The sequence below is a fragment of the Lissotriton vulgaris genome, chromosome 10 (assembly GCF_964263255.1).
Source record: "Lissotriton vulgaris chromosome 10, aLisVul1.2, whole genome shotgun sequence".
Lineage (NCBI taxonomy): Eukaryota > Metazoa > Chordata > Amphibia > Caudata > Salamandridae > Lissotriton > Lissotriton vulgaris.
Genome location: NC_141698.1, coordinates 1,104,748,018 through 1,104,767,869, shown reverse-complemented (window position 1 = coordinate 1,104,767,869; position 19,852 = coordinate 1,104,748,018). Strand labels below are relative to the sequence as shown.

The 19,852-nt window shown below is 47.5% G+C and overlaps 1 protein-coding gene across 4 annotated transcripts in view; it reads right to left on the bottom strand.

Annotated features, from left to right (window-relative positions):
* Window positions 1-19,852, bottom strand: part of ANKRD28 (ankyrin repeat domain 28) — a 730,284-nt gene that overhangs the window by 254,433 nt on the left and 455,999 nt on the right. For all 4 annotated transcript variants that reach the window (XM_086942193.1, XM_086942192.1, XM_086942190.1 and 1 more), the window contains exons 9-11: window positions 17,874-17,952; window positions 12,797-12,911; window positions 7,876-7,958 (exon numbers count right to left, since the gene is read on the bottom strand). In XM_086942193.1, coding sequence (XP_086798319.1) covers window positions 7,876-7,958; window positions 12,797-12,911; window positions 17,874-17,952 — 277 coding nt within the window. The remainder of the gene's footprint in view (window positions 1-7,875; window positions 7,959-12,796; window positions 12,912-17,873; window positions 17,953-19,852) is intronic.

The following is a 19,852-nucleotide window of genomic DNA, read 5'->3' as shown; positions in this document are numbered from 1 at the left end:
TAACAGCAAGAACACCTATGCTGCTGCATTCTGCTCTCAGACAAGGGACCAGCAAGAACACCTCCGCTGCTGCATTCTGCTCTTAGACAAGTTAACAGCAAGAACACCTCCGCTGCTGCATTCTGCTCTTAGACAAGTTAACAGCAAGAACACCTCCGCTGCTGCATTCTGCTCTTAGACAAGTTAACAGCAAGAACACCTCCGCTGCTGCATTCTGCTCTTAGACAAGGGACCAGCAAGAACACCTCCGCTGCTGCATTCTGCTCTTAGACAAGTTAACAGCAAGAACACCTCCGCTGCTGCATTCTGCTCTTAGACAAGGGACCAGCAAGAACACCTCCGCTGCTGCATTCTGCTCTTAGACAAGTTAACAGCAAGAACACCTCCGCTGCTGCATTCTGCTCTTAGACAAGGGACCAGCAAGAACACCTCCGCTGCTGCATTCTGCTCTCAGACAAGGGACCAGCAAGAACACCTTCGCTGCTGCATTCTCCTCTTAGACAAGTTAACAGCAAGAACACCTCCGCTGCTGCATTCTGCTCTCAGACAAGGGAACAGCAAGAACACCTCCGCTGCTGCATTCTGCTCTCAGACAAGGGACCAGCAAGAACACCTCCGCTGCTGCATTCTGCTCTTAGACAAGTTAACAGCAAGAACACCTCCGCTGCTGCATTCTGCTCTCAGACAAGGGACCAGCAAGAACACCTCCGCTGCTGCATTCTGCTCTTAGACAAGTTAACAGCAAGAACACCTCCGCTGCTGCATTCTGCTCTCAGACAAGGGACCAGCAAGAACACCTCCGCTGCTGCATTCTGCTCTCAGACAAGGGACCAGCAAGAACACCTCCGCTGCTGCATTCTGCTCTTAGACAAGTTAACAGCAAGAACACCTCCGCTGCTGCATTCTGCTCTCAGACAAGGGACCAGCAAGAACACCTCCGCTGCTGCATTCTGCTCTTAGACAAGTTAACAGCAAGAACACCTCCGCTGCTGCATTCTGCTCTTAGACAAGTTAACAGCAAGAACACCTCCGCTGCTGCATTCTGCTCTCAGACAAGGGACCAGCAAGAACACCTCCGCTGCTGCATTCTGCTCTTAGACAAGTTAACAGCAAGAACACCTACGCTGCTGCATTCTGCTCTCAGACAAGGGACCAGCAAGAACACCTCCGCTGCTGCATTCTGCTCTTAGACAAGTTAACAGCAAGAACACCTCCGCTGCTGCATTCTGCTCTTAGACAAGTTAACAGCAAGAACACCTCCGCTGCTGCATTCTGCTCTCAGACAAGGGACCAGCAAGAACACCTCCGCTGCTGCATTCTGCTCTCAGACAAGGGACCAGCAAGAACACCTCCGCTGCTGCATTCTGCTCTTAGACAAGTTAACAGCAAGAACACCTCCGCTGCTGCATTCTGCTCTCAGACAAGGGACCAGCAAGAACACCTCCGCTGCTGCATTCTGCTCTCAGACAAGGGACCAGCAAGAACACCTCCGCTGCTGCATTCTGCTCTTAGACAAGTTAACAGCAAGAACACCTACGCTGCTGCATTCTGCTCTCAGACAAGGGACCAGCAAGAACACCTCCGCTGCTGCATTCTGCTCTCAGACAAGGGACCAGCAAGAACACCTCCGCTGCTGCATTCTGCTCTTAGACAAGTTAACAGCAAGAACACCTCCGCTGCTGCATTCTGCTCTTAGACAAGGGACCAGCAAGAACACCTCCGCTGCTGCATTCTGCTCTCAGACAAGGGACCAGCAAGAACACCTCCGCTGCTGCATTCTGCTCTTAGACAAGTTAACAGCAAGAACACCTCCGCTGCTGCATTCTGCTCTTAGACAAGGGACCAGCAAGAACACCTCCGCTGCTGCATTCTGCTCTTAGACAAGTTAACAGCAAGAACACCTCCGCTGCTGCATTCTGCTCTCAGACAAGTTAACAGCAAGAACACCTCCGCTGCTGCATTCTGCTCTTAGACAAGTTAACAGCAAGAACACCTCCGCTGCTGCATTCTGCTCTCAGACAAGGGACCAGCAAGAACACCTCCGCTGCTGCATTCTGCTCTTAGACAAGGGACCAGCAAGAACACCTCCGCTGCTGCATTCTGCTCTCAGACAAGGGACCAGCAAGGACACCTCCGCTGCTGCATTCTGCTCTTAGACAAGGGACCAGCAAGAACACCTCCGCTGCTGCATTCTGCTCTCAGACAAGGGACCAGCAAGAACACCTCCGCTGCTGCATTCTGCTCTTAGACAAGTTAACAGCAAGAACACCTCCGCTGCTGCATTCTGCTCTCAGACAAGGGACCAGCAAGAACACCTCCGCTGCTGCATTCTGCTCTTAGACAAGTTAACAGCAAGAACACCTCCGCTGCTGCATTCTGCTCTTAGACAAGTTAACAGCAAGAACACCTCCGCTGCTGCATTCTGCTCTCAGACAAGGGACCAGCAAGAACACCTCCGCTGCTGCATTCTGCTCTCAGACAAGGGACCAGCAAGAACACCTCCGCTGCTGCATTCTGCTCTTAGACAAGTTAACAGCAAGAACACCTCCGCTGCTGCATTCTGCTCTTAGACAAGGGACCAGCAAGAACACCTCCGCTGCTGCATTCTGCTCTCAGACAAGGGACCAGCAAGAACACCTCCGCTGCTGCATTCTGCTCTTAGACAAGTTAACAGCAAGAACACCTCCGCTGCTGCATTCTGCTCTCAGACAAGGGACCAGCAAGAACACCTCCGCTGCTGCATTCTGCTCTCAGACAAGGGACCAGCAAGAACACCTCCGCTGCTGCATTCTGCTCTTAGACAAGTTAACAGCAAGAACACCTCCGCTGCTGCATTCTGCTCTTACACAAGTTAACAGCAAGAACACCTCCGCTGCTGCATTCTGCTCTTAGACAAGTTAACAGCAAGAACACCTCCGCTGCTGCATTCTGCTCTTAGACAAGGGACCAGCAAGAACACCTCCGCTGCTGCATTCTGCTCTTAGACAAGTTAACAGCAAGAACACCTCCGCTGCTGCATTCTGCTCTTACACAAGTTAACAGCAAGAACACCTCCGCTGCTGCATTCTGCTCTTAGACAAGTTAACAGCAAGAACACCTCCGCTGCTGCATTCTGCTCTTAGACAAGGGACCAGCAAAAACACCTCCGCTGCTGCATTCTGCTCTTAGACAAGTTAACAGCAAGAACACCTCCGCTGCTGCATTCTGCTCTTAGACAAGTTAACAGCAAGAACACCTCCGCTGCTGCATTCTGCTCTTAGACAAGTTAACAGCAAGAACACCTCCGCTGCTGCATTCTGCTCTTAGACAAGGGACCAGCAAGAACACCTCCGCTGCTGCATTCTGCTCTCAGACAAGGGACCAGCAAGAACACCTCCGCTGCTGCATTCTCCTCTTAGACAAGTTAACAGCAAGAACACCTCCGCTGCTGCATTCTGCTCTTAGACAAGTTAACAGCAAGAACACCTCCGCTGCTGCATTCTGCTCTTAGACAAGGGACCAGCAAGAACACCTCCGCTGCTGCATTCTGCTCTTAGACAAGTTAACAGCAAGAACACCTCCGCTGCTGCATTCTGCTCTTAGACAAGTTAACAGCAAGAACACCTCCGCTGCTGCATTCTGCTCTCAGACAAGGGACCAGCAAGAACACCTCCGCTGCTGCATTCTGCTCTTAGACAAGGGACCAGCAAGAACACCTCCGCTGCTGCATTCTGCTCTCAGACAAGGGACCAGCAAGAACACCTCCGCTGCTGCATTCTGCTCTTAGACAAGTTAACAGCAAGAACACCTCCGCTGCTGCATTCTGCTCTTAGACAAGGGACCAGCAAGAACACCTCCGCTGCTGCATTCTGCTCTTAGACAAGTTAACAGCAAGAACACCTCCGCTGCTGCATTCTGCTCTTAGACAAGGGACCAGCAAGAACACCTCCGCTGCTGCATTCTGCTCTTAGACAAGGGACCAGCAAGAACACCTCCGCTGCTGCATTCTGCTCTCAGACAAGTTAACAGCAAGAACACCTCCGCTGCTGCATTCTGCTCTTAGACAAGTTAACAGCAAGAACACCTCCGCTGCTGCATTCTGCTCTTAGACAAGTTAACAGCAAGAACACCTCCGCTGCTGCATTCTGCTCTCAGACAAGGGACCAGCAAGAACACCTCCGCTGCTGCATTCTGCTCTCAGACAAGGGACCAGCAAGAACACCTCCGCTGCTGCATTCTGCTCTTAGACAAGTTAACAGCAAGAACACCTCCGCTGCTGCATTCTGCTCTTAGACAAGGGACCAGCAAGAACACCTCCGCTGCTGCATTCTGCTCTCAGACAAGGGACCAGCAAGAACACCTCCGCTGCTGCATTCTGCTCTCAGACAAGGGACCAGCAAGAACACCTCCGCTGCTGCATTCTGCTCTTAGACAAGGGACCAGCAAGAACACCTCCGCTGCTGCATTCTGCTCTCAGACAAGGGACCAGCAAGAACACCTCCGCTGCTGCATTCTGCTCTTAGACAAGTTAACAGCAAGAACACCTCCGCTGCTGCATTCTGCTCTTAGACAAGTTAACAGCAAGAACACCTCCGCTGCTGCATTCTGCTCTTAGACAAGTTAACAGCAAGAACACCTCCGCTGCTGCATTCTGCTCTTAGACAAGGGACCAGCAAGAACACCTCCGCTGCTGCATTCTGCTCTCAGACAAGGGACCAGCAAGAACACCTCCGCTGCTGCATTCTGCTCTCAGACAAGGGACCAGCAAGAACACCTCCGCTGCTGCATTCTGCTCTTAGACAAGGGACCAGCAAGAACACCTCCGCTGCTGCATTCTGCTCTTAGACAAGTTAACAGCAAGAACACCTACGCTGCTGCATTCTGCTCTCAGACAAGGGACCAGCAAGAACACCTCCGCTGCGGCATTCTGCTCTCAGACAAGGGACCAGCAAGAACACCTCCGCTGCTGCATTCTGCTCTTAGACAAGTTAACAGCAAGAACACCTCCGCTGCTGCATTCTGCTCTTAGACAAGTTAACAGCAAGAACACCTCCGCTGCTGCATTCTGCTCTTAGACAAGTTAACAGCAAGAACACCTCCGCTGCTGCATTCTGCTCTCAGACAAGGGACCAGCAAGAACACCTCCGCTGCTGCATTCTGCTCCTAGACAAGTTAACAGCAAGAACACCTCCGCTGCTGCATTCTGCTCTTAGACAAGGGACCAGCAAGAACACCTCCGCTGCTGCATTCTGCTCTCAGACAAGGGACCAGCAAGAACACCTCCGCTGCTGCATTCTGCTCTTAAACAAGTTAACAGCAAGAACACCTCCGCTGCTGCATTCTGCTCTTAGACAAGGGACCAGCAAGAACACCTCCGCTGCTGCATTCTGCTCTCAGACAAGGGACCAGCAAGAACACCTCCGCTGCTGCATTCTGCTCTTAGACAAGTTAACAGCAAGAACACCTCCGCTGCTGCATTCTGCTCTTAGACAAGGGACCAGCAAGAACACCTCCGCTGCTGCATTCTGCTCTTAGACAAGTTAACAGCAAGAACACCTCCGCTGCTGCATTCTGCTCTTAGACAAGTTAACAGCAAGAACACCTCCGCTGCTGCATTCTGCTCTCAGACAAGGGACCAGCAAGAACACCTACGCTGCTGCATTCTGCTCTCAGACAAGGGACCAGCAAGAACACCTCCACTGCTGCATTCTGCTCTCAGACAAGGGACCAGCAAGAACACCTCCGCTGCTGCATTCTGCTCTCAGACAAGGGACCAGCAAGAACACCTCCACTGCTGCATTCTGCTCTCAGACAAGGGACCAGCAAGAACACCTCCGCTGCTGCATTCTGCTCAGACAAGGGACCAGCAAGAACACCTCCGCTGCTGCATTCTGCTCTTAGACAAGTTAACAGCAAGAACACCTACGCTGCTGCATTCTGCTCTCAGACAAGGGACCAGCAAGAACACCTCCGCTGCTGCATTCTGCTCTCAGACAAGGGACCAGCAAGAACACCTCCGCTGCTGCATTCTGCTCTTAGACAAGTTAACAGCAAGTACACTTCCGCTGCTGCATTCTGCTCTTAGACAAGGGACCAGCAAGAACACCTCCGCTGCTGCATTCTGCTCTCAGACAAGGGACCAGCAAGAACACCTACGCTGCTGCATTCTGCTCTCAGACAAGGGACCAGCAAGAACACCTCCGCTGCTGCATTCTGCTCTTAGACAAGTTAACAACAAGAACACCTCCGCTGCTGCATTCTGCTCTTAGACAAGTTAACAGCAAGAACACCTCCGCTGCTGCATTCTGCTCTTAGACAAGTTGACAGCAAGAACACCTCCGCTGCTGCATTCTGCTCTTAGACAAGTTAACAGCAAGAACACCTCCGCTGCTGCATTCTGCTCTTAGACAAGTTAACAGCAAGAACACCTCCGCTGCTGCATTCTGCTCTCAGACAAGGGACCAGCAAGAACACCTCCGCTGCTGCATTCTGCTCTTAGACAAGTTAACAGCAAGAACACCTCCGCTGCTGCATTCTGCTCTTAGACAAGTTAACAGCAAGAACACCTCCGCTGCTGCATTCTGCTCTTAGACAAGTTAACAGCAAGAACACCTCCGCTGCTGCATTCTGCTCTTAGACAAGTTAACAGCAAGAACACCTCCGCTGCTGCATTCTGCTCTTAGACAAGTTAACAGCAAGAACACCTCCGCTGCTGCATTCTGCTCTCAGACAAGTTAACAGCAAGAACACCTTCGCTGCTGCATTCTGCTCTTAGACAAGGGACCAGCAAGAACACCTCCGCTGCTGCATTCTGCTCTCAGACAAGGGACCAGCAAGAACACCTCCACTGCTGCATTCTGCTCTCAGACAAGGGACCAGCAAGAACACCTCCGCTGCTGCATTCTGCTCTCAGATAAGGGACCAGCAAGAACACCTCCGCTGCTGCATTCTGCTCTCAGACAAGGGACCAGCAAGAACACCTCCGCTGCTGCATTCTGCTCTTAGACAAGTTAACAGCAAGAACACCTCCGCTGCTGCATTCTGCTCTCAGACAAGGGACCAGCAAGAACACCTCCGCTGCTGCATTCTGCTCTCAGACAAGGGACCAGCAAGAACACCTCCGCTGCTGCATTCTGCTCTTAGACAAGTTAACAGCAAGAACACCTCCGCTGCTGCATTCTGCTCTTAGACAAGTTAACAGCAAGAACACCTCCGCTGCTGCATTCTGCTCTTAGACAAGTTAACAGCAAGAACACCTCCGCTGCTGCATTCTGCTCTTAGACAAGTTAACAGCAAGAACACCTCCGCTGCTGCATTCTGCTCTCAGACAAGGGACCAGCAAGAAGACCTCCGCTGCTGCATTCTGCTCTTAGACAAGTTAACAGCAAGAACACCTCCGCTGCTGCATTCTGCTCTGAGACAAGGGACCAGCAAGAACACCTCCGCTGCTGCATTCTGCTCTCAGACAAGGGACCAGCAAGAACACCTCCGCTGCTGCATTCTGCTCTTAGACAAGTTAACAGCAAGAACACCTCCGCTGCTGCATTCTGCTCTCAGACAAGGGACCAGCAAGAACACCTCCGCTGCTGCATTCTGCTCTCAGACAAGGGACAAGCAAGAACACCTCCGCTGCTGCATTCTGCTCTCCTGTAGGACCCTACCCTGAAACTCCTCAAGCAGGATCGCTTCTGGCATTTAGAAGTAATCTTCTGGTCACTAAAGCAGCTCCAAATGGTGCCAAACATTCACACCATTTTTATCACATACAGTAATGTATACAACTCAACTGTTAGCACAAGACCATGGAACATGTTCTGTACAGAGGCATTGCCTTCACTTATTTCAAAAGCAATGAATTACCTGTCAATAAAGTGATAAAAAAAACTGAGGACATACCTGATGACAGTAGCTTTCGACAGCAGTCTGAAAAACCACTCAGTGCAGCCAAGTGCAGCGGGAACATTCCGTGGATGCCGCGCCTTGAAGAGAGCACAAGATGATCGTGAGTGCAGCCAGAGTGGGCAACAAAACCACAAGTCCGAGCTTGACTTCCCTTGCACTAGTAGCACAAGAGCAATAGAGCACACTGACAGTTTGGGTATAGGAGCCATAACTCACTGACAACTAAGGTACACAAGCATTGGCAAAGTCAATAGGTCTTACCTTTGCAACAGCTATTGGCTGTGCCAATGTGTTTTAGCCATGTTGTACTCCAGCATGGCTAAAAGTGAGTGGTGTGAAGTCTCAGAGTGGATTGGCAAAGAGTAGAGCAGGGCAGAGGGCAGCTGCGCAGAGGGCAGCCGGGCAGAGCGGGTCAGAGGGCAGCCAGGCGGGGCAGAGGGCAGCCGCACAGAGCGGGACAGAGGGTAGCCGCGCAGAGTAGAATGGACGGGTGTAGAGTAGAATGGACAAGTGTAGTGCGGTAGTGTGGACTGGTGCAGAGTAGAGTGTAGTGGCGCAGAGTAGAGCGGCCTGGTGTAGAGTGTTGCAGAGTATAGCAGCATAGAGTGTAGTAGCATAGAATCCAGTGGCATAAAATGCAGTGTAGTAGATTAGAGTGTTTCATAGCAGAGTACGGTGGTGCAGAGTAAAGTTGCAGAGTGTAATGGTTATGCGCTGCTAGAGTGGAGGAATCTGCTGCAGTACTGATACCTTAGTTTGACACGATCATGCCTTCATTAAAAATCTCTTGGAAATACCGACGCTCATCTCTGGGAAGATCATCATGAATTGATGAATGGCGTCCCAAAGAGACCTGATATAGCGTCCTAGGAGAGCAGTGGCTCTAACAGCTCTTATTGAAACTGCAGAGGTTCTGCAGGCCTTTCTGCCCACTGAATCCAGTTTCTTGCTGTTTTAGCAGGAGGTACGGGAGAAGATGGCGCTGAGGCATTAAGTTTTCGAGTTGCTGAAACAATGACAGTCTGGAATTGGATCCATGCAAAGAAAAGCCGGATCTTAATCTGGTGATCTGTATTTCTTTTGCACATGTAATGCAGCAGCCTTCAGACAGCCAGATCAGGAAAAGTTCCATTGCTGGTTCTAAAAGGCCTGAAACCAAAGGGAGTAGTGGTCTAGCTGAGGACCGTGTAATGAAGGGTCTCAAAAATTACAAACATGGATGTTACACTAGAGGTAGAGTATCTTCTGCCATGAATAAGAGTGTCTGCGAGACCCTGAACGATGTGGACAGTGGGATCTCGATCTAGACCTGGGAGGTCTGGTGTGATGGGAACGAGATCTAGGGTGCCTTGGTGCATGAGTCACCGGCTCAGTAGGATGTGATGGCGAGGAGACTGCTGAAATTGGCAATGCTGGAATCGCTGGTGGAGGAGCAGCAGCAGGTGATGGCTGAGTGCTGTGGAGGTGGTGTAGATTACATTGGAACTAAACCTCTCGAAGAAAGGGCTAGCCTAGACGAGGTTGTCCTCAAATGGTTATCCTCATTCCTACAGAACCGCTCCCGGAGAAACAAAATCTGAAGCTTCGAATCAGACCTTCAGCCAGCCATGAGGGCAGTCCCCCAAGGATCAGTGCTCTCCCCTTCAACATTTACATGGAACCACTCGCCACCCTACATCCCCTTCCACCTGTATGCTGATGATCCCCAAATCTACTTGGAAATCTCCTCTGCTAATGACATCCAAAGACTCAATGAAACACTAAGGAAAGTGCAACGTTGGCTGTCAAGCAACCACTTAAAAGTGAACTCAGACAAAACCGAACTACACATCTCGAACAAAGAAGAGAACCCACAAACGGTCGAGTGGTTGAAAGAGATTGAGGCGCTCAATGGGAAACTCACCCTGGCCGACTCTGTTAAATCATTAGGCATCACGCTAGACTCGAAACTGGACATGACTAAACATATTAAGATTTCGGCTAAGAGCGCCTTCCCTAACCTTAAGCTACTAAACAAAATAAAACCTTTTATTCCACCCAAAGATCTCAAACAAGCCACTCAAGCATTGGTGCTGTCAAGACTGGACTATGGAAACGCAGTCCTCTCAGGAATAGCTAAAACACACCTTGCTCCGCTGAAAACAACTCTCAATGCGGCTGCCAGAATGGTCACTGGAATAATGAAATTTGACCACATCTCTTCCGCACTCAAAGAATTCAATTGGCTACCAATAGAAATGCGGGTGAACTTCAGAACCCTGCCTCACCCACAAAGCCCTGCACACAGGCAAACCCGAATATCTGGCGTCCAAACTCAAAAAAGAAGGTCAGAACATGAACCTCAGAAGCTCTAATACCTTACTCCTTATCCCGCTAAAATCACGAAAACAAAAAACCGCGCCCAAGTCCTTCGCCGGAAATGCACTCAAAATATGGAACTCTATCCCCTCCCCACATCAGAACTATTCCCTCCTTTGCTAAATTAAAAAGTCAGCTCAAAATCCTTTTCCTCGATCGATCCCTAGCGATTAGATCGGGGCAGTCGGAGTGCTGAAAATGACACTGAACCTCTCTCGGTTGTGGGTTAACAAGCCCTTGTAACGGAACTCTTCAACATCTTCTTTACTATGACTCCCATCCGGAATGTCTCGCTTCATTGCAATTTGTTCTGCTCTCGTTTGCTCTGCTCTGTAACTGTTGTGAAGCGCTCAGATACACTCCGGTCAGGCTAGCGCTATATAAAACTTCGCAAATAAATAAAAAAACTCAAGGCGGTGTTGGCAAATCCGAAATGGTCCCTGGAGAGGTGGGCCTGGCTGGTGAATAGGCCCTGGAGTACTCTGAATCAGACTTTGAAGTCTGACTCAACTTCAATCTGGAATGGGACCAGCATGGAGTTTTGTTGGGATGCAACACTTGGAGCTCTGCATGCTTAGATGGGTTTTGGATTTGACTGTCATGCGTCGAACACATGCACCAGAGACAGCCCTTGTCGGAGACATCTATTTGTGACAGTCCATACAAGGTTTAAACCCCGTAGGTTTTAGGGAGTGACATCTTGTGCACTGGAATAGTTAAGAAAAGTTTCACAGAAAAAAAGGAGAGGAGCTCCGGCATCACATCTGAAGGCATGGAGAGAAAGGAACTGGGGTCTACATGCACAATTGGTGCTTAAATGCAGGTCTGATCTTCACTTCCGGAGCAAAGCTGAGTCGCCACAAAGTTAAAAGGCACCCCCTGCTAGCACTGTTTTTGAGCTTTCAGATACAGTTGTGTCTGTAGATGTTCCCAAGTTAAGGAATCTGCTGTTAGAATTATTCACCAGAATTTCCAGATCCAGTCTGCACCCAGGGATATTCAAAAGGTGAGGAACCTGCAGGTAGATGTAGCTATCAGAATGTTACAATTATAATAATTGAACGTTAAGGTAATCCAGTTCTGGGTGTAGATTCTCCCACAGTTTTGTGTTAAATGCGATTAAAGACTCTTAAGAGCTAACTGCTCTCCTTGCCTCCCTGAACAAAATGTTAGAATTCATGCACCTTTAATTCCCAATGCACATTTTAACATCAAACACCCTATTTTTCTTTCGCTTCGATTTTTTTTCCTGTACTATTTTGCTGGTTATGGATTACACTTTATTCTGCACAATAATATCAGTATCAATGGCATCACTGAAAGTTATTAAAACTGCATTTAGCACATACTTTGCTCGATTACCATTAAAAAGGGGGGAAACAAGCACTGCCTTTGCATTCCACAATAAGATCTTTCTAATGTCCTACTAATCCCAGCAGCATGTAGAGTGCCATTTCTTCCCCCTTGTTTGGGCAGTCTCTGATCTGTCCTTATCCTTCTGTCATCCCGTTTTCCCATGTGAACTCACTGTGTTTTTTACCCGATTTGTTTTCCAATGGATAATGCTGAGCAAATCTTCTATTTGAAGGCCATTTCTAAAAGTTCCCATGACTGTTATCAGTTGATCTGTCTTCTAGTTGGAAGACTGATCACTACTCGGTCTTTAAAATTCGAGAAACTAAATGCAACTTTTTCCAGTTGTCCAGAATCACTTGCACGCCCTACAGTAATACAACTGGTCTGTTAGAGTTGCTGCTACCATCCTAGTTTCTTCAGTAACTTAGGATAGATCACTGAAATCCCTTGCATTTTAAACAAAGCAAGCCTGTTTCAAGATGCCTTTTATGTAATAAACTGAATGGTGTCAAAGCTGCTTCTTCGGCATCTCATCTATGACCCATCACTGTGGCTGGGCATCATATTTTGCAGCTACAAAAAATATCATCCCCCTGGAGGTAATTAAAAATGTACACTGAATGGGATTGTATTTTCTAAATAAGATTTAAGAAATACTATTGCCGTGAGACAATCTTTCTGAATATGATATTCTGGCATACAAACATCTCATTTCAACCAGCAAGCTGGAAAAAGGACTACTTTTTCACATCCTTCTGACTTGCCTTTCCAGCATGGAGCAGGGGTTGCACTGCGGACTTTATTCTACATCTATAACAACTTGTATCATCGAGATTCTCCCACCACAACTAGGCCATCTTAAGGCTTCCCTTCACCGTTGCAAAGTGGGCTCTAAAATGCAAACCGACGGCCTACCTTACTGATCTTGGTTTGATGCACGTTTGGTAGCCCCAAATACGCTGGATCCCCGACCTATAGGTCTTATTGTTCCCACTTACAAAACTCATTGTTTTAATGTTTGGTTTTAACGCTGCGTCTTCCTAAAGTGCCAAGAAGCAGCTGTGTGCGACAAATACAGCACCCGCACACCTGGCCCTTAGTTACCTTCACACCAAGGACAGTATGCATCACAAAGGGAGCTAGAAGGGGGCACATTCACAACATCACTCACTTTCGTACACTAGAATAAAGATTTGCTTACTTTGCAGTGTCGGCTCCACTTGTGATGAGTGTGTTAATGAGCAGCTCGTGGCCATATCGAGCCGCTATGTGCAGAGCCGTGTTCCTGTTCTTATCTTCACAGTCTATTTCAGCTCCTGTAATGGATGACAGTAATCAAGTAGCAGTGCAAGCGAGGTAAGGAGGAAGAACCTACAGGAGGGCACAGCCAAAAGTAGGCCTCATGCGTAATACTCATACTAACGAGGAGCAAAGGTTTCATTCACTACTAGTGCAAATAAATACCAGTCACTCCACAGTCCATTTTGGGCTACCGACTTAATATTGTCTTCCTCTAAACATATGGGGGGCCTCCTCAACAAGGAGATACGTAGGGAGCACTTGGAGAAAGGATTAGAGAAGCAAAGGTTGTCATGCTGCCCTTTCAATGTGTAACCGAGCAGGTCACTGCTTTTATCCTCCTCCAATACAGACCAGCTCCTTGCATCTCTACCAACAAATGGGAACACCCTTTGCAATAACAAACATTAAAACACATGTGTAAGTCTGCAGATTGATACAAGGATTGACTCCAGTGTGCACATTTTTCACAGACTCAAATGCTGCACACGTTAGAGTAGGAATGGAGAGTGGATTGTGTAGGTGGGGTTAGGAGGCCGTTTGAAACGGACTGTAAAGTTCAATCCAATGAGCAAACTGTAGCTGCTTCTGCATCCATGGGCAGCTTTTTCTCTAACACTTGTGGAACATTTGAACACAGAGGATGGAGTGTGGGATGGAAGGGTAGGGAAGACAACTATCCGACTTGCTCAGGGGGAATACAAGGGAGCAAGGAGTTTGAGCCTAGGGCACTGCTAAAACCATTCCTCGCCATGATGTGCACATGCAGAACACTGAAAGACATGATCATCACACAAGTGTGGGTGCCGACAGACGTTTTGCAGATAACACTGCAGAACACACAATTAGAAGTTCACTTGTGCTGTTTGGCCGCAGGTGCCACCGGCAGAACTTTTTGCGGGGGAGGAAGACGTTTGCAGATCTGCAGGACTACAATGCAAGGCGGATCGAGGAACCCGAATAACATCAACATAATGAAAAATGTGTTCTTATCACCTGAAGAGGGGTTTGAGGACAGAAATTGGAAGTGTTTCTGAATTACAAGAAAGTGAGCACATAAGAAGGGCCCTGAACAAGCAAGGGCCACCAGAGGTGTTTTAAGGTGTTTAAATCAACAGGGCAGTGGAGGACTAAGTTGTCATTTAGTACGCTTCAACCATCTCCGATTAGCAATAAAAATATGATTTAATCATAAATGGTCAAAACCAGGATAGGTTTGTGTCCACGGAACATTTTTTTAAATATTACTTTGTCCTAGGTACTCCGTTTGTACATTGGCTCGTTTATACTTTCTAAAGGTTCTTTTGCAGTTTTCTCCAAAACCTGGATAGAGTCCAACAGATTCCCTTAGTGCTGGGCCCTCAGACTTCAGATCCCCACCTGGCATGGTTGCTGTGCAGTGTGCAGGAAGCCAGTAGGCCAAGAAGCCTTAGAGCCATCCTCACTGAGACCCAGGACACAGGTGGACATACTGGGATCATAGACTAATGTCATGGACTCCTGGTTTCAGAGGGAAGCGCTAAAGAGCATTGTATCCATGATGGCTTCGATAAAAGGATGAGTCTTCGGCATGGTTGATTGTGAGCGCAAATAATTTACAGAGGTTCCCTATTGTCTGGAGGGGGAACACGGCTGACTGTGGTGACCCCACCTTCAATAACCAGTCAGAGGCACAGAAAGACTGGTACATTCCCACCTCCAAAGGTATGCTGCAACCCCTGCCATCATCTTTGTGAACACCAGAGGAGCACTGGTGAGGCTAAAATTGAGCAAAGCAAACTGTGAGCCTGCAGGCCAGGGGTATGGAAGCAGGTGTCCTGCAGGTCCTACAGTCTGTTGTGGTCCATCTCCAAATGATGGCGATCTCTCATACATCGCTGGGCATCACAATTAACGTGCCGAAGTAACAGGTGACTCCTTTGCAGAGGCTACCTTTTATACGAGCCATTCTGGATATGGATCAGTCGGGCAGTCCCTCCAGAATGACAAGTCTAGGACATTCGGGCTATGACCGAATGGTGCCTTCATATAATCCTAGTTCTCCAATGACATCATGTGCACTGAATAGTCCCACCCATGTGCGTGGACCCTGTAGCAGTTCTTTCAAGGTCATATCCACTTTGGCTTACTACGGTAAGGCAAGGAAACAGTGAAAAAGTATACATTTTGCTGCCTTAAAACAGGCTATATTGCCAATCTTAATACATTACTTTAAAAACTAAAATTGAAAAGCGGTACAATCCTTAAAAGCCTAATTAGTAAAATGAAAAGAGATCTTTCAAAAATGTCCTCCACAAACGCTTTAATTATTTTTAAAAGTAAGAGGTCGCATAATATATAGCTATGTAGCTGTATAGACTGCAGCACTGGAAACAATGAGAATAGGAGACTGCACCTTTAAGAGCCTCTTGCCCCCCAGGGTCCCAACATCCTTGCAGACGCAGTTTACTCAGTTCTTTTTGACTAGCGAATTAGCAGTATCGAATTATTTTTTACTTTTCTCTCTTCATTCGGGGAGAAGAGAGGGTTGCTTATGATTTCAATGGAAATTTCCCCGAGAGAGAACTAGGATTACAGGTAAGAAACCATGCCGTGTTTGTCAAGAGATCACCAAGCAATGCAAAGATGAGCAAGTCCATCCCCAAGAATTCCACAAGGAAGGAGATAAAAAAAGAATAGTACAATCAAGCAAATTAATTCCTCAGAGAGGTTTTCCCTACTTGAGCATCAGCATTAGCATCCAAATCAAGGCAATGTCTTGTCAATGTGTGAACCGACAAGTCGCAGCTTTGCAAATCTCAGTGAGCAGAATGCTTGAGAGAAACAGCAGTAGCTGCCTTGCTCTTGGTGGAATGGGCTCTAGGTCTACCAAGTAAGGTTTCTGTAGCCTTCTGATACAGAGACAACTCTTCTAGACAGGGACTGTTTATAAGTGGCGAATCAAGACCATAAAGAACCAAACGTTGTTTTACCATTATAAAAGACTTTGTTCTATCAAGACAGAACTTCAAATCTCTCCTAACACAGAGAGCATGGAGAATTCTCTCAGCAGAAGGAGGATTCTGAAACAATGTGAGCTATGCAACAGTCTGTTTGACATGGAAATCCGAGCCTACATTGGGAAGAAATTTAGGATGGGCCCTCATCACTACGCTGTTACTATGGAACACTATGGAACACGGTGTATGGTTTATGGGAACGTAGAGCCTGTACCTCACTAATTTTACGAGTGTAGTGATGGCTACCAAGAAGGATGCTTTCCATGACAATTTCTGGAGAGAAACCTTATAAATGGGTTTGAAGAATTTCAAAGGTCCAATGAATTGTCCACTCTAAGGGTGGGTCTGCAATGTTTTGGTCAAGTCCCAATGAGAAATCAGTGACTGAAATAAGAGAGACTTGTGTGTGAATGTTTTCTTCACATCATATGATAAAGTCTACCAAAAGCATAAATTTGACGGGTTTGGCCGTGAGACGCGACATCAGCACATAATAGGCACCAACCTTCACGCAGATGTCTTACCGATACCGTTTCAGCTTCCCAGCAAGGTGTGCTGGTAGGAACTGAGAAAGCATCCATGACAGTGGCAATAACAGCACATAACCTGTGGCATGCATCGGATCGTATTCTATTCAGTGTGGACTCATGAGGGATCAAAGGGGGGCAATAAGTATACTGCCAGAAGACTATGTATCCACCATAAAATCTCTACTGAATGGAACAAAATGTCCCTTCTGATGGATGCATCTTCCTGTATATTCCGAACATAAAGAATGAGTCCCAAAATAACACTGAAGTGAGATTGAGTAGTGCCCATTAACCAAGGAAGCCATGTGTCACTGCACTGTCAAAGTTCCTGTCGAGGTGTGCTTTGGCTGCGAGGCAGTAATGTATAGCAAACATATGCAGGTGACATGTGGCCCCCAAGCAGCAGACAGCCACTGAAATGTTGCTATTGAGAGCTGCGGACACAACTATGGCACTGGTGGAGGGCATGACTGCCCAGAGGAAGATCTCTTGGCCAAAGCAAAGAACATTTTGATACATACGATGACCCAATGTGAAATGGTGTGTTTAGTCATTGCTTCGCCTTTCTTGGCAGGGGTTGATCATGGACTATCATCAGCGGAGTATGGTCGATGTAGTTGAGAACGCACATCTGGGATCCATGCTATGCTGTTTCTCCTCCTCCTTGGTGGGATGAGGGGGTGTAAGCAAAGCTGGAAGAGGTCAGCCCTATCCTTCCCAGAGACCAGTGTCTCCCACCCTAAGTTCAACCATCCATTCTCTCGTAATACTATTGTACCATCAGCATGTCCTCAGTCCTACCAATTTGTCACTTCTGTTCATCTCACAGTCACCATTAGTTTGCCCTTCTCAGCAGTTCAACTGCAGATTGCATTTCAGCCTCTAACACAACCATATTTTAGAATGCTAGTTACAGGTGTATTTAAAAACTATATTCCTGTCATTCACAAAGACATGGCATAGGGTGAGATTGTGGAAGTCACATGCTTGTCCTAGAGCTGCAGTTATCCTCTGGGGGTGCCACTTATGTTCTGCAGATATTTTGTATGCTCATGCTCGATTTGAGGCACCTTTCCAAATCAAAAGCTACATTCGGATAGTAAACTACTTAGCACTCATCAGATGAATCGGCTTATTAAACTGCCCTAGTCAGCATTCATTAATTTGCAAAGTCAGTTTACGAATATTAACAGAGCTGTCCCATAATAAAAAGTCCTGCCACTTTACAAACACAAATGAGGTTAATGGGATGGGGCCAGATTTCCTAATGGATACCAATCTGGGGAGCTGGATAGCATCAAAAAAGTCACTGACCTCAAAATGCCAACTCAGTCCCACCCACTGGGCTGTGATGTCCCAACTATTACTTAGTTTACTTTTAAACAGTATAAGAAAAGAAAGACGCAACATCAGCATTACATTATGAATATCACTATTTCCTTGTGGTTACCGTTTTGAATGATGGTTTGCGATCTGCTGAACCTGCCATGGATCGCGGTCATGTGCAATGGCGTCTTCCCATCTTTGCTCTGAAATAAAAAATAAAAATGAGAATTTGATTAATCTCCTATGGCCCTAAAATAAGTGTCAACTCGACTGCTTCCAAGTTCAGGATAGAGTTTATGGGTTTAAAACCGGTTTTCCTGAGAGAAATTTATTTTCAGCACTGAGAAGTTAGTGTTATATTTTCCCACTTTTAATGCCCTAAATCAGTGGTTCCCAAGCTTTTGACCCATTGAGTCACCACTGGAAGCCGAGGACCCCAAGCAATTTGTATGATTTAAATTTCAAACATTAAAACAGTAATTCGAAAAAAATATACATGGGTGCACACAAAACAAATACTGTGCCCCGATTAGAAATGCTTTTGCTACTCATCTTGGGAACAGCGAACAAGGGCTCATTTTCCATGTTTGAATTGGGGGGCATGGCACCCTTGTTTCACCACTGGTCGGCTCAGGCTTCCCGGTGTTGACCTTCCTCCTGCTGACACCGACCCTTCAAGAGGGTGCTATAGTGTACCTACTCTTGCACAGTTAGAGATATTTGTGCAAGAAGCACACTACACTCCCTCTCTGGCACCCCATCCTGCCACAGACTACACAGCCAGAGCCGTGAGGAAACTCGTGGCACGACTTCCACATAGATTTACTGGAGTGAGCCACCCGGCTCCTACATGCACGTACAGTGTCACACGCATGTTGGCGGCCAGCGGTATTAAACAAGCTCGCAAAATGAGAAGACACAAAGTAAAACCCGGTGCCTTATGAAAACAACCAACGGGTTATAGTTTTCTACAGGTAACTAGGCCTGGGTGAAATGTCAATTACTCTGGATGAATTTGTTTAATTCCAAGAATTGCACTTCATGGGTATTGCACAAAGTTTCAAAAATTATGCCATTAGGCCATGTCACGTAATAACACCCCTTTCTTGGCAAAATTATATGTAGCATGGGAGTGGAGAAGTAACGCAAAGGAACTACAATGCAAGCAGGTGTGGTTGACAGTAATTGTGGCAGTATTTTTTTGCGTGAAAAGCATAATTGAGTCCTAAATTGACACGAGGATGCATTCCCCACTAAAATTCAGAATTTCACATAATTAAGCGTAATGTATGCAATTTCATGCAATTCTCCCAAAATTTCACATGTGTATGAAAGCAAATTATGTACAATTCACACACTACAGATTACTTGCCTGCAGTTACCTTAATGGTACGTACTTGCATGCGAGTTTCCCTTATCAAAGAACTTAAGTGTATTCCTGGATACACTAGTTTCATACTTTCATGCAGGACTACAGCACTATTGTAGAACAGTCGTCTCAGCTTGTGCGTCCATCATCCCCATTGGTGTGGACGCGTTGCTCTAGAAGGGTTCATGGAACGGTACTGAAATGAGAAACCTAACCTGTGGGCTGCCTGAATACATCACCCCGTCCGCACGGCGCCCCAGGCATACAACGGCGTCATCAGCCCGTGTTCACAGCCCGGGATCTTGAAGACACTTCCACAGGTCTCTCCAGCCATGAATTACAATTGAGAGCGCCCGGAGGAGGCAAAACGACAGAGCAAGCAGGAGGCCCAGGCTGTGCTGTCTGAATCATGATACACAGGAGCTTGAGATGACAGCGGCAGGCAGGGGAAACCTGCAAATTACTCAATGCCCACAAGGCACAACGGGGCACAAACAGGTTTTTAGAGGTACAGCAGAACTGACTAAGACAAGCTGAATGCCAGGGTGCGTCGCTAAATGTTGATAGATAAAGGTTCAAGTACTGCTACTGATCGTGGAAAGTGAAAGCAATGCCTCGAAGCGGGACAGGAGATGTGCACAGCACATGGCTGTGCGTGCATCTGCTCAAATCGCCAAAAGCTCTGCGCGTGCCCATCTCCTGTCCCACTTCCGAGGCAAGTCAGCAACAATAAG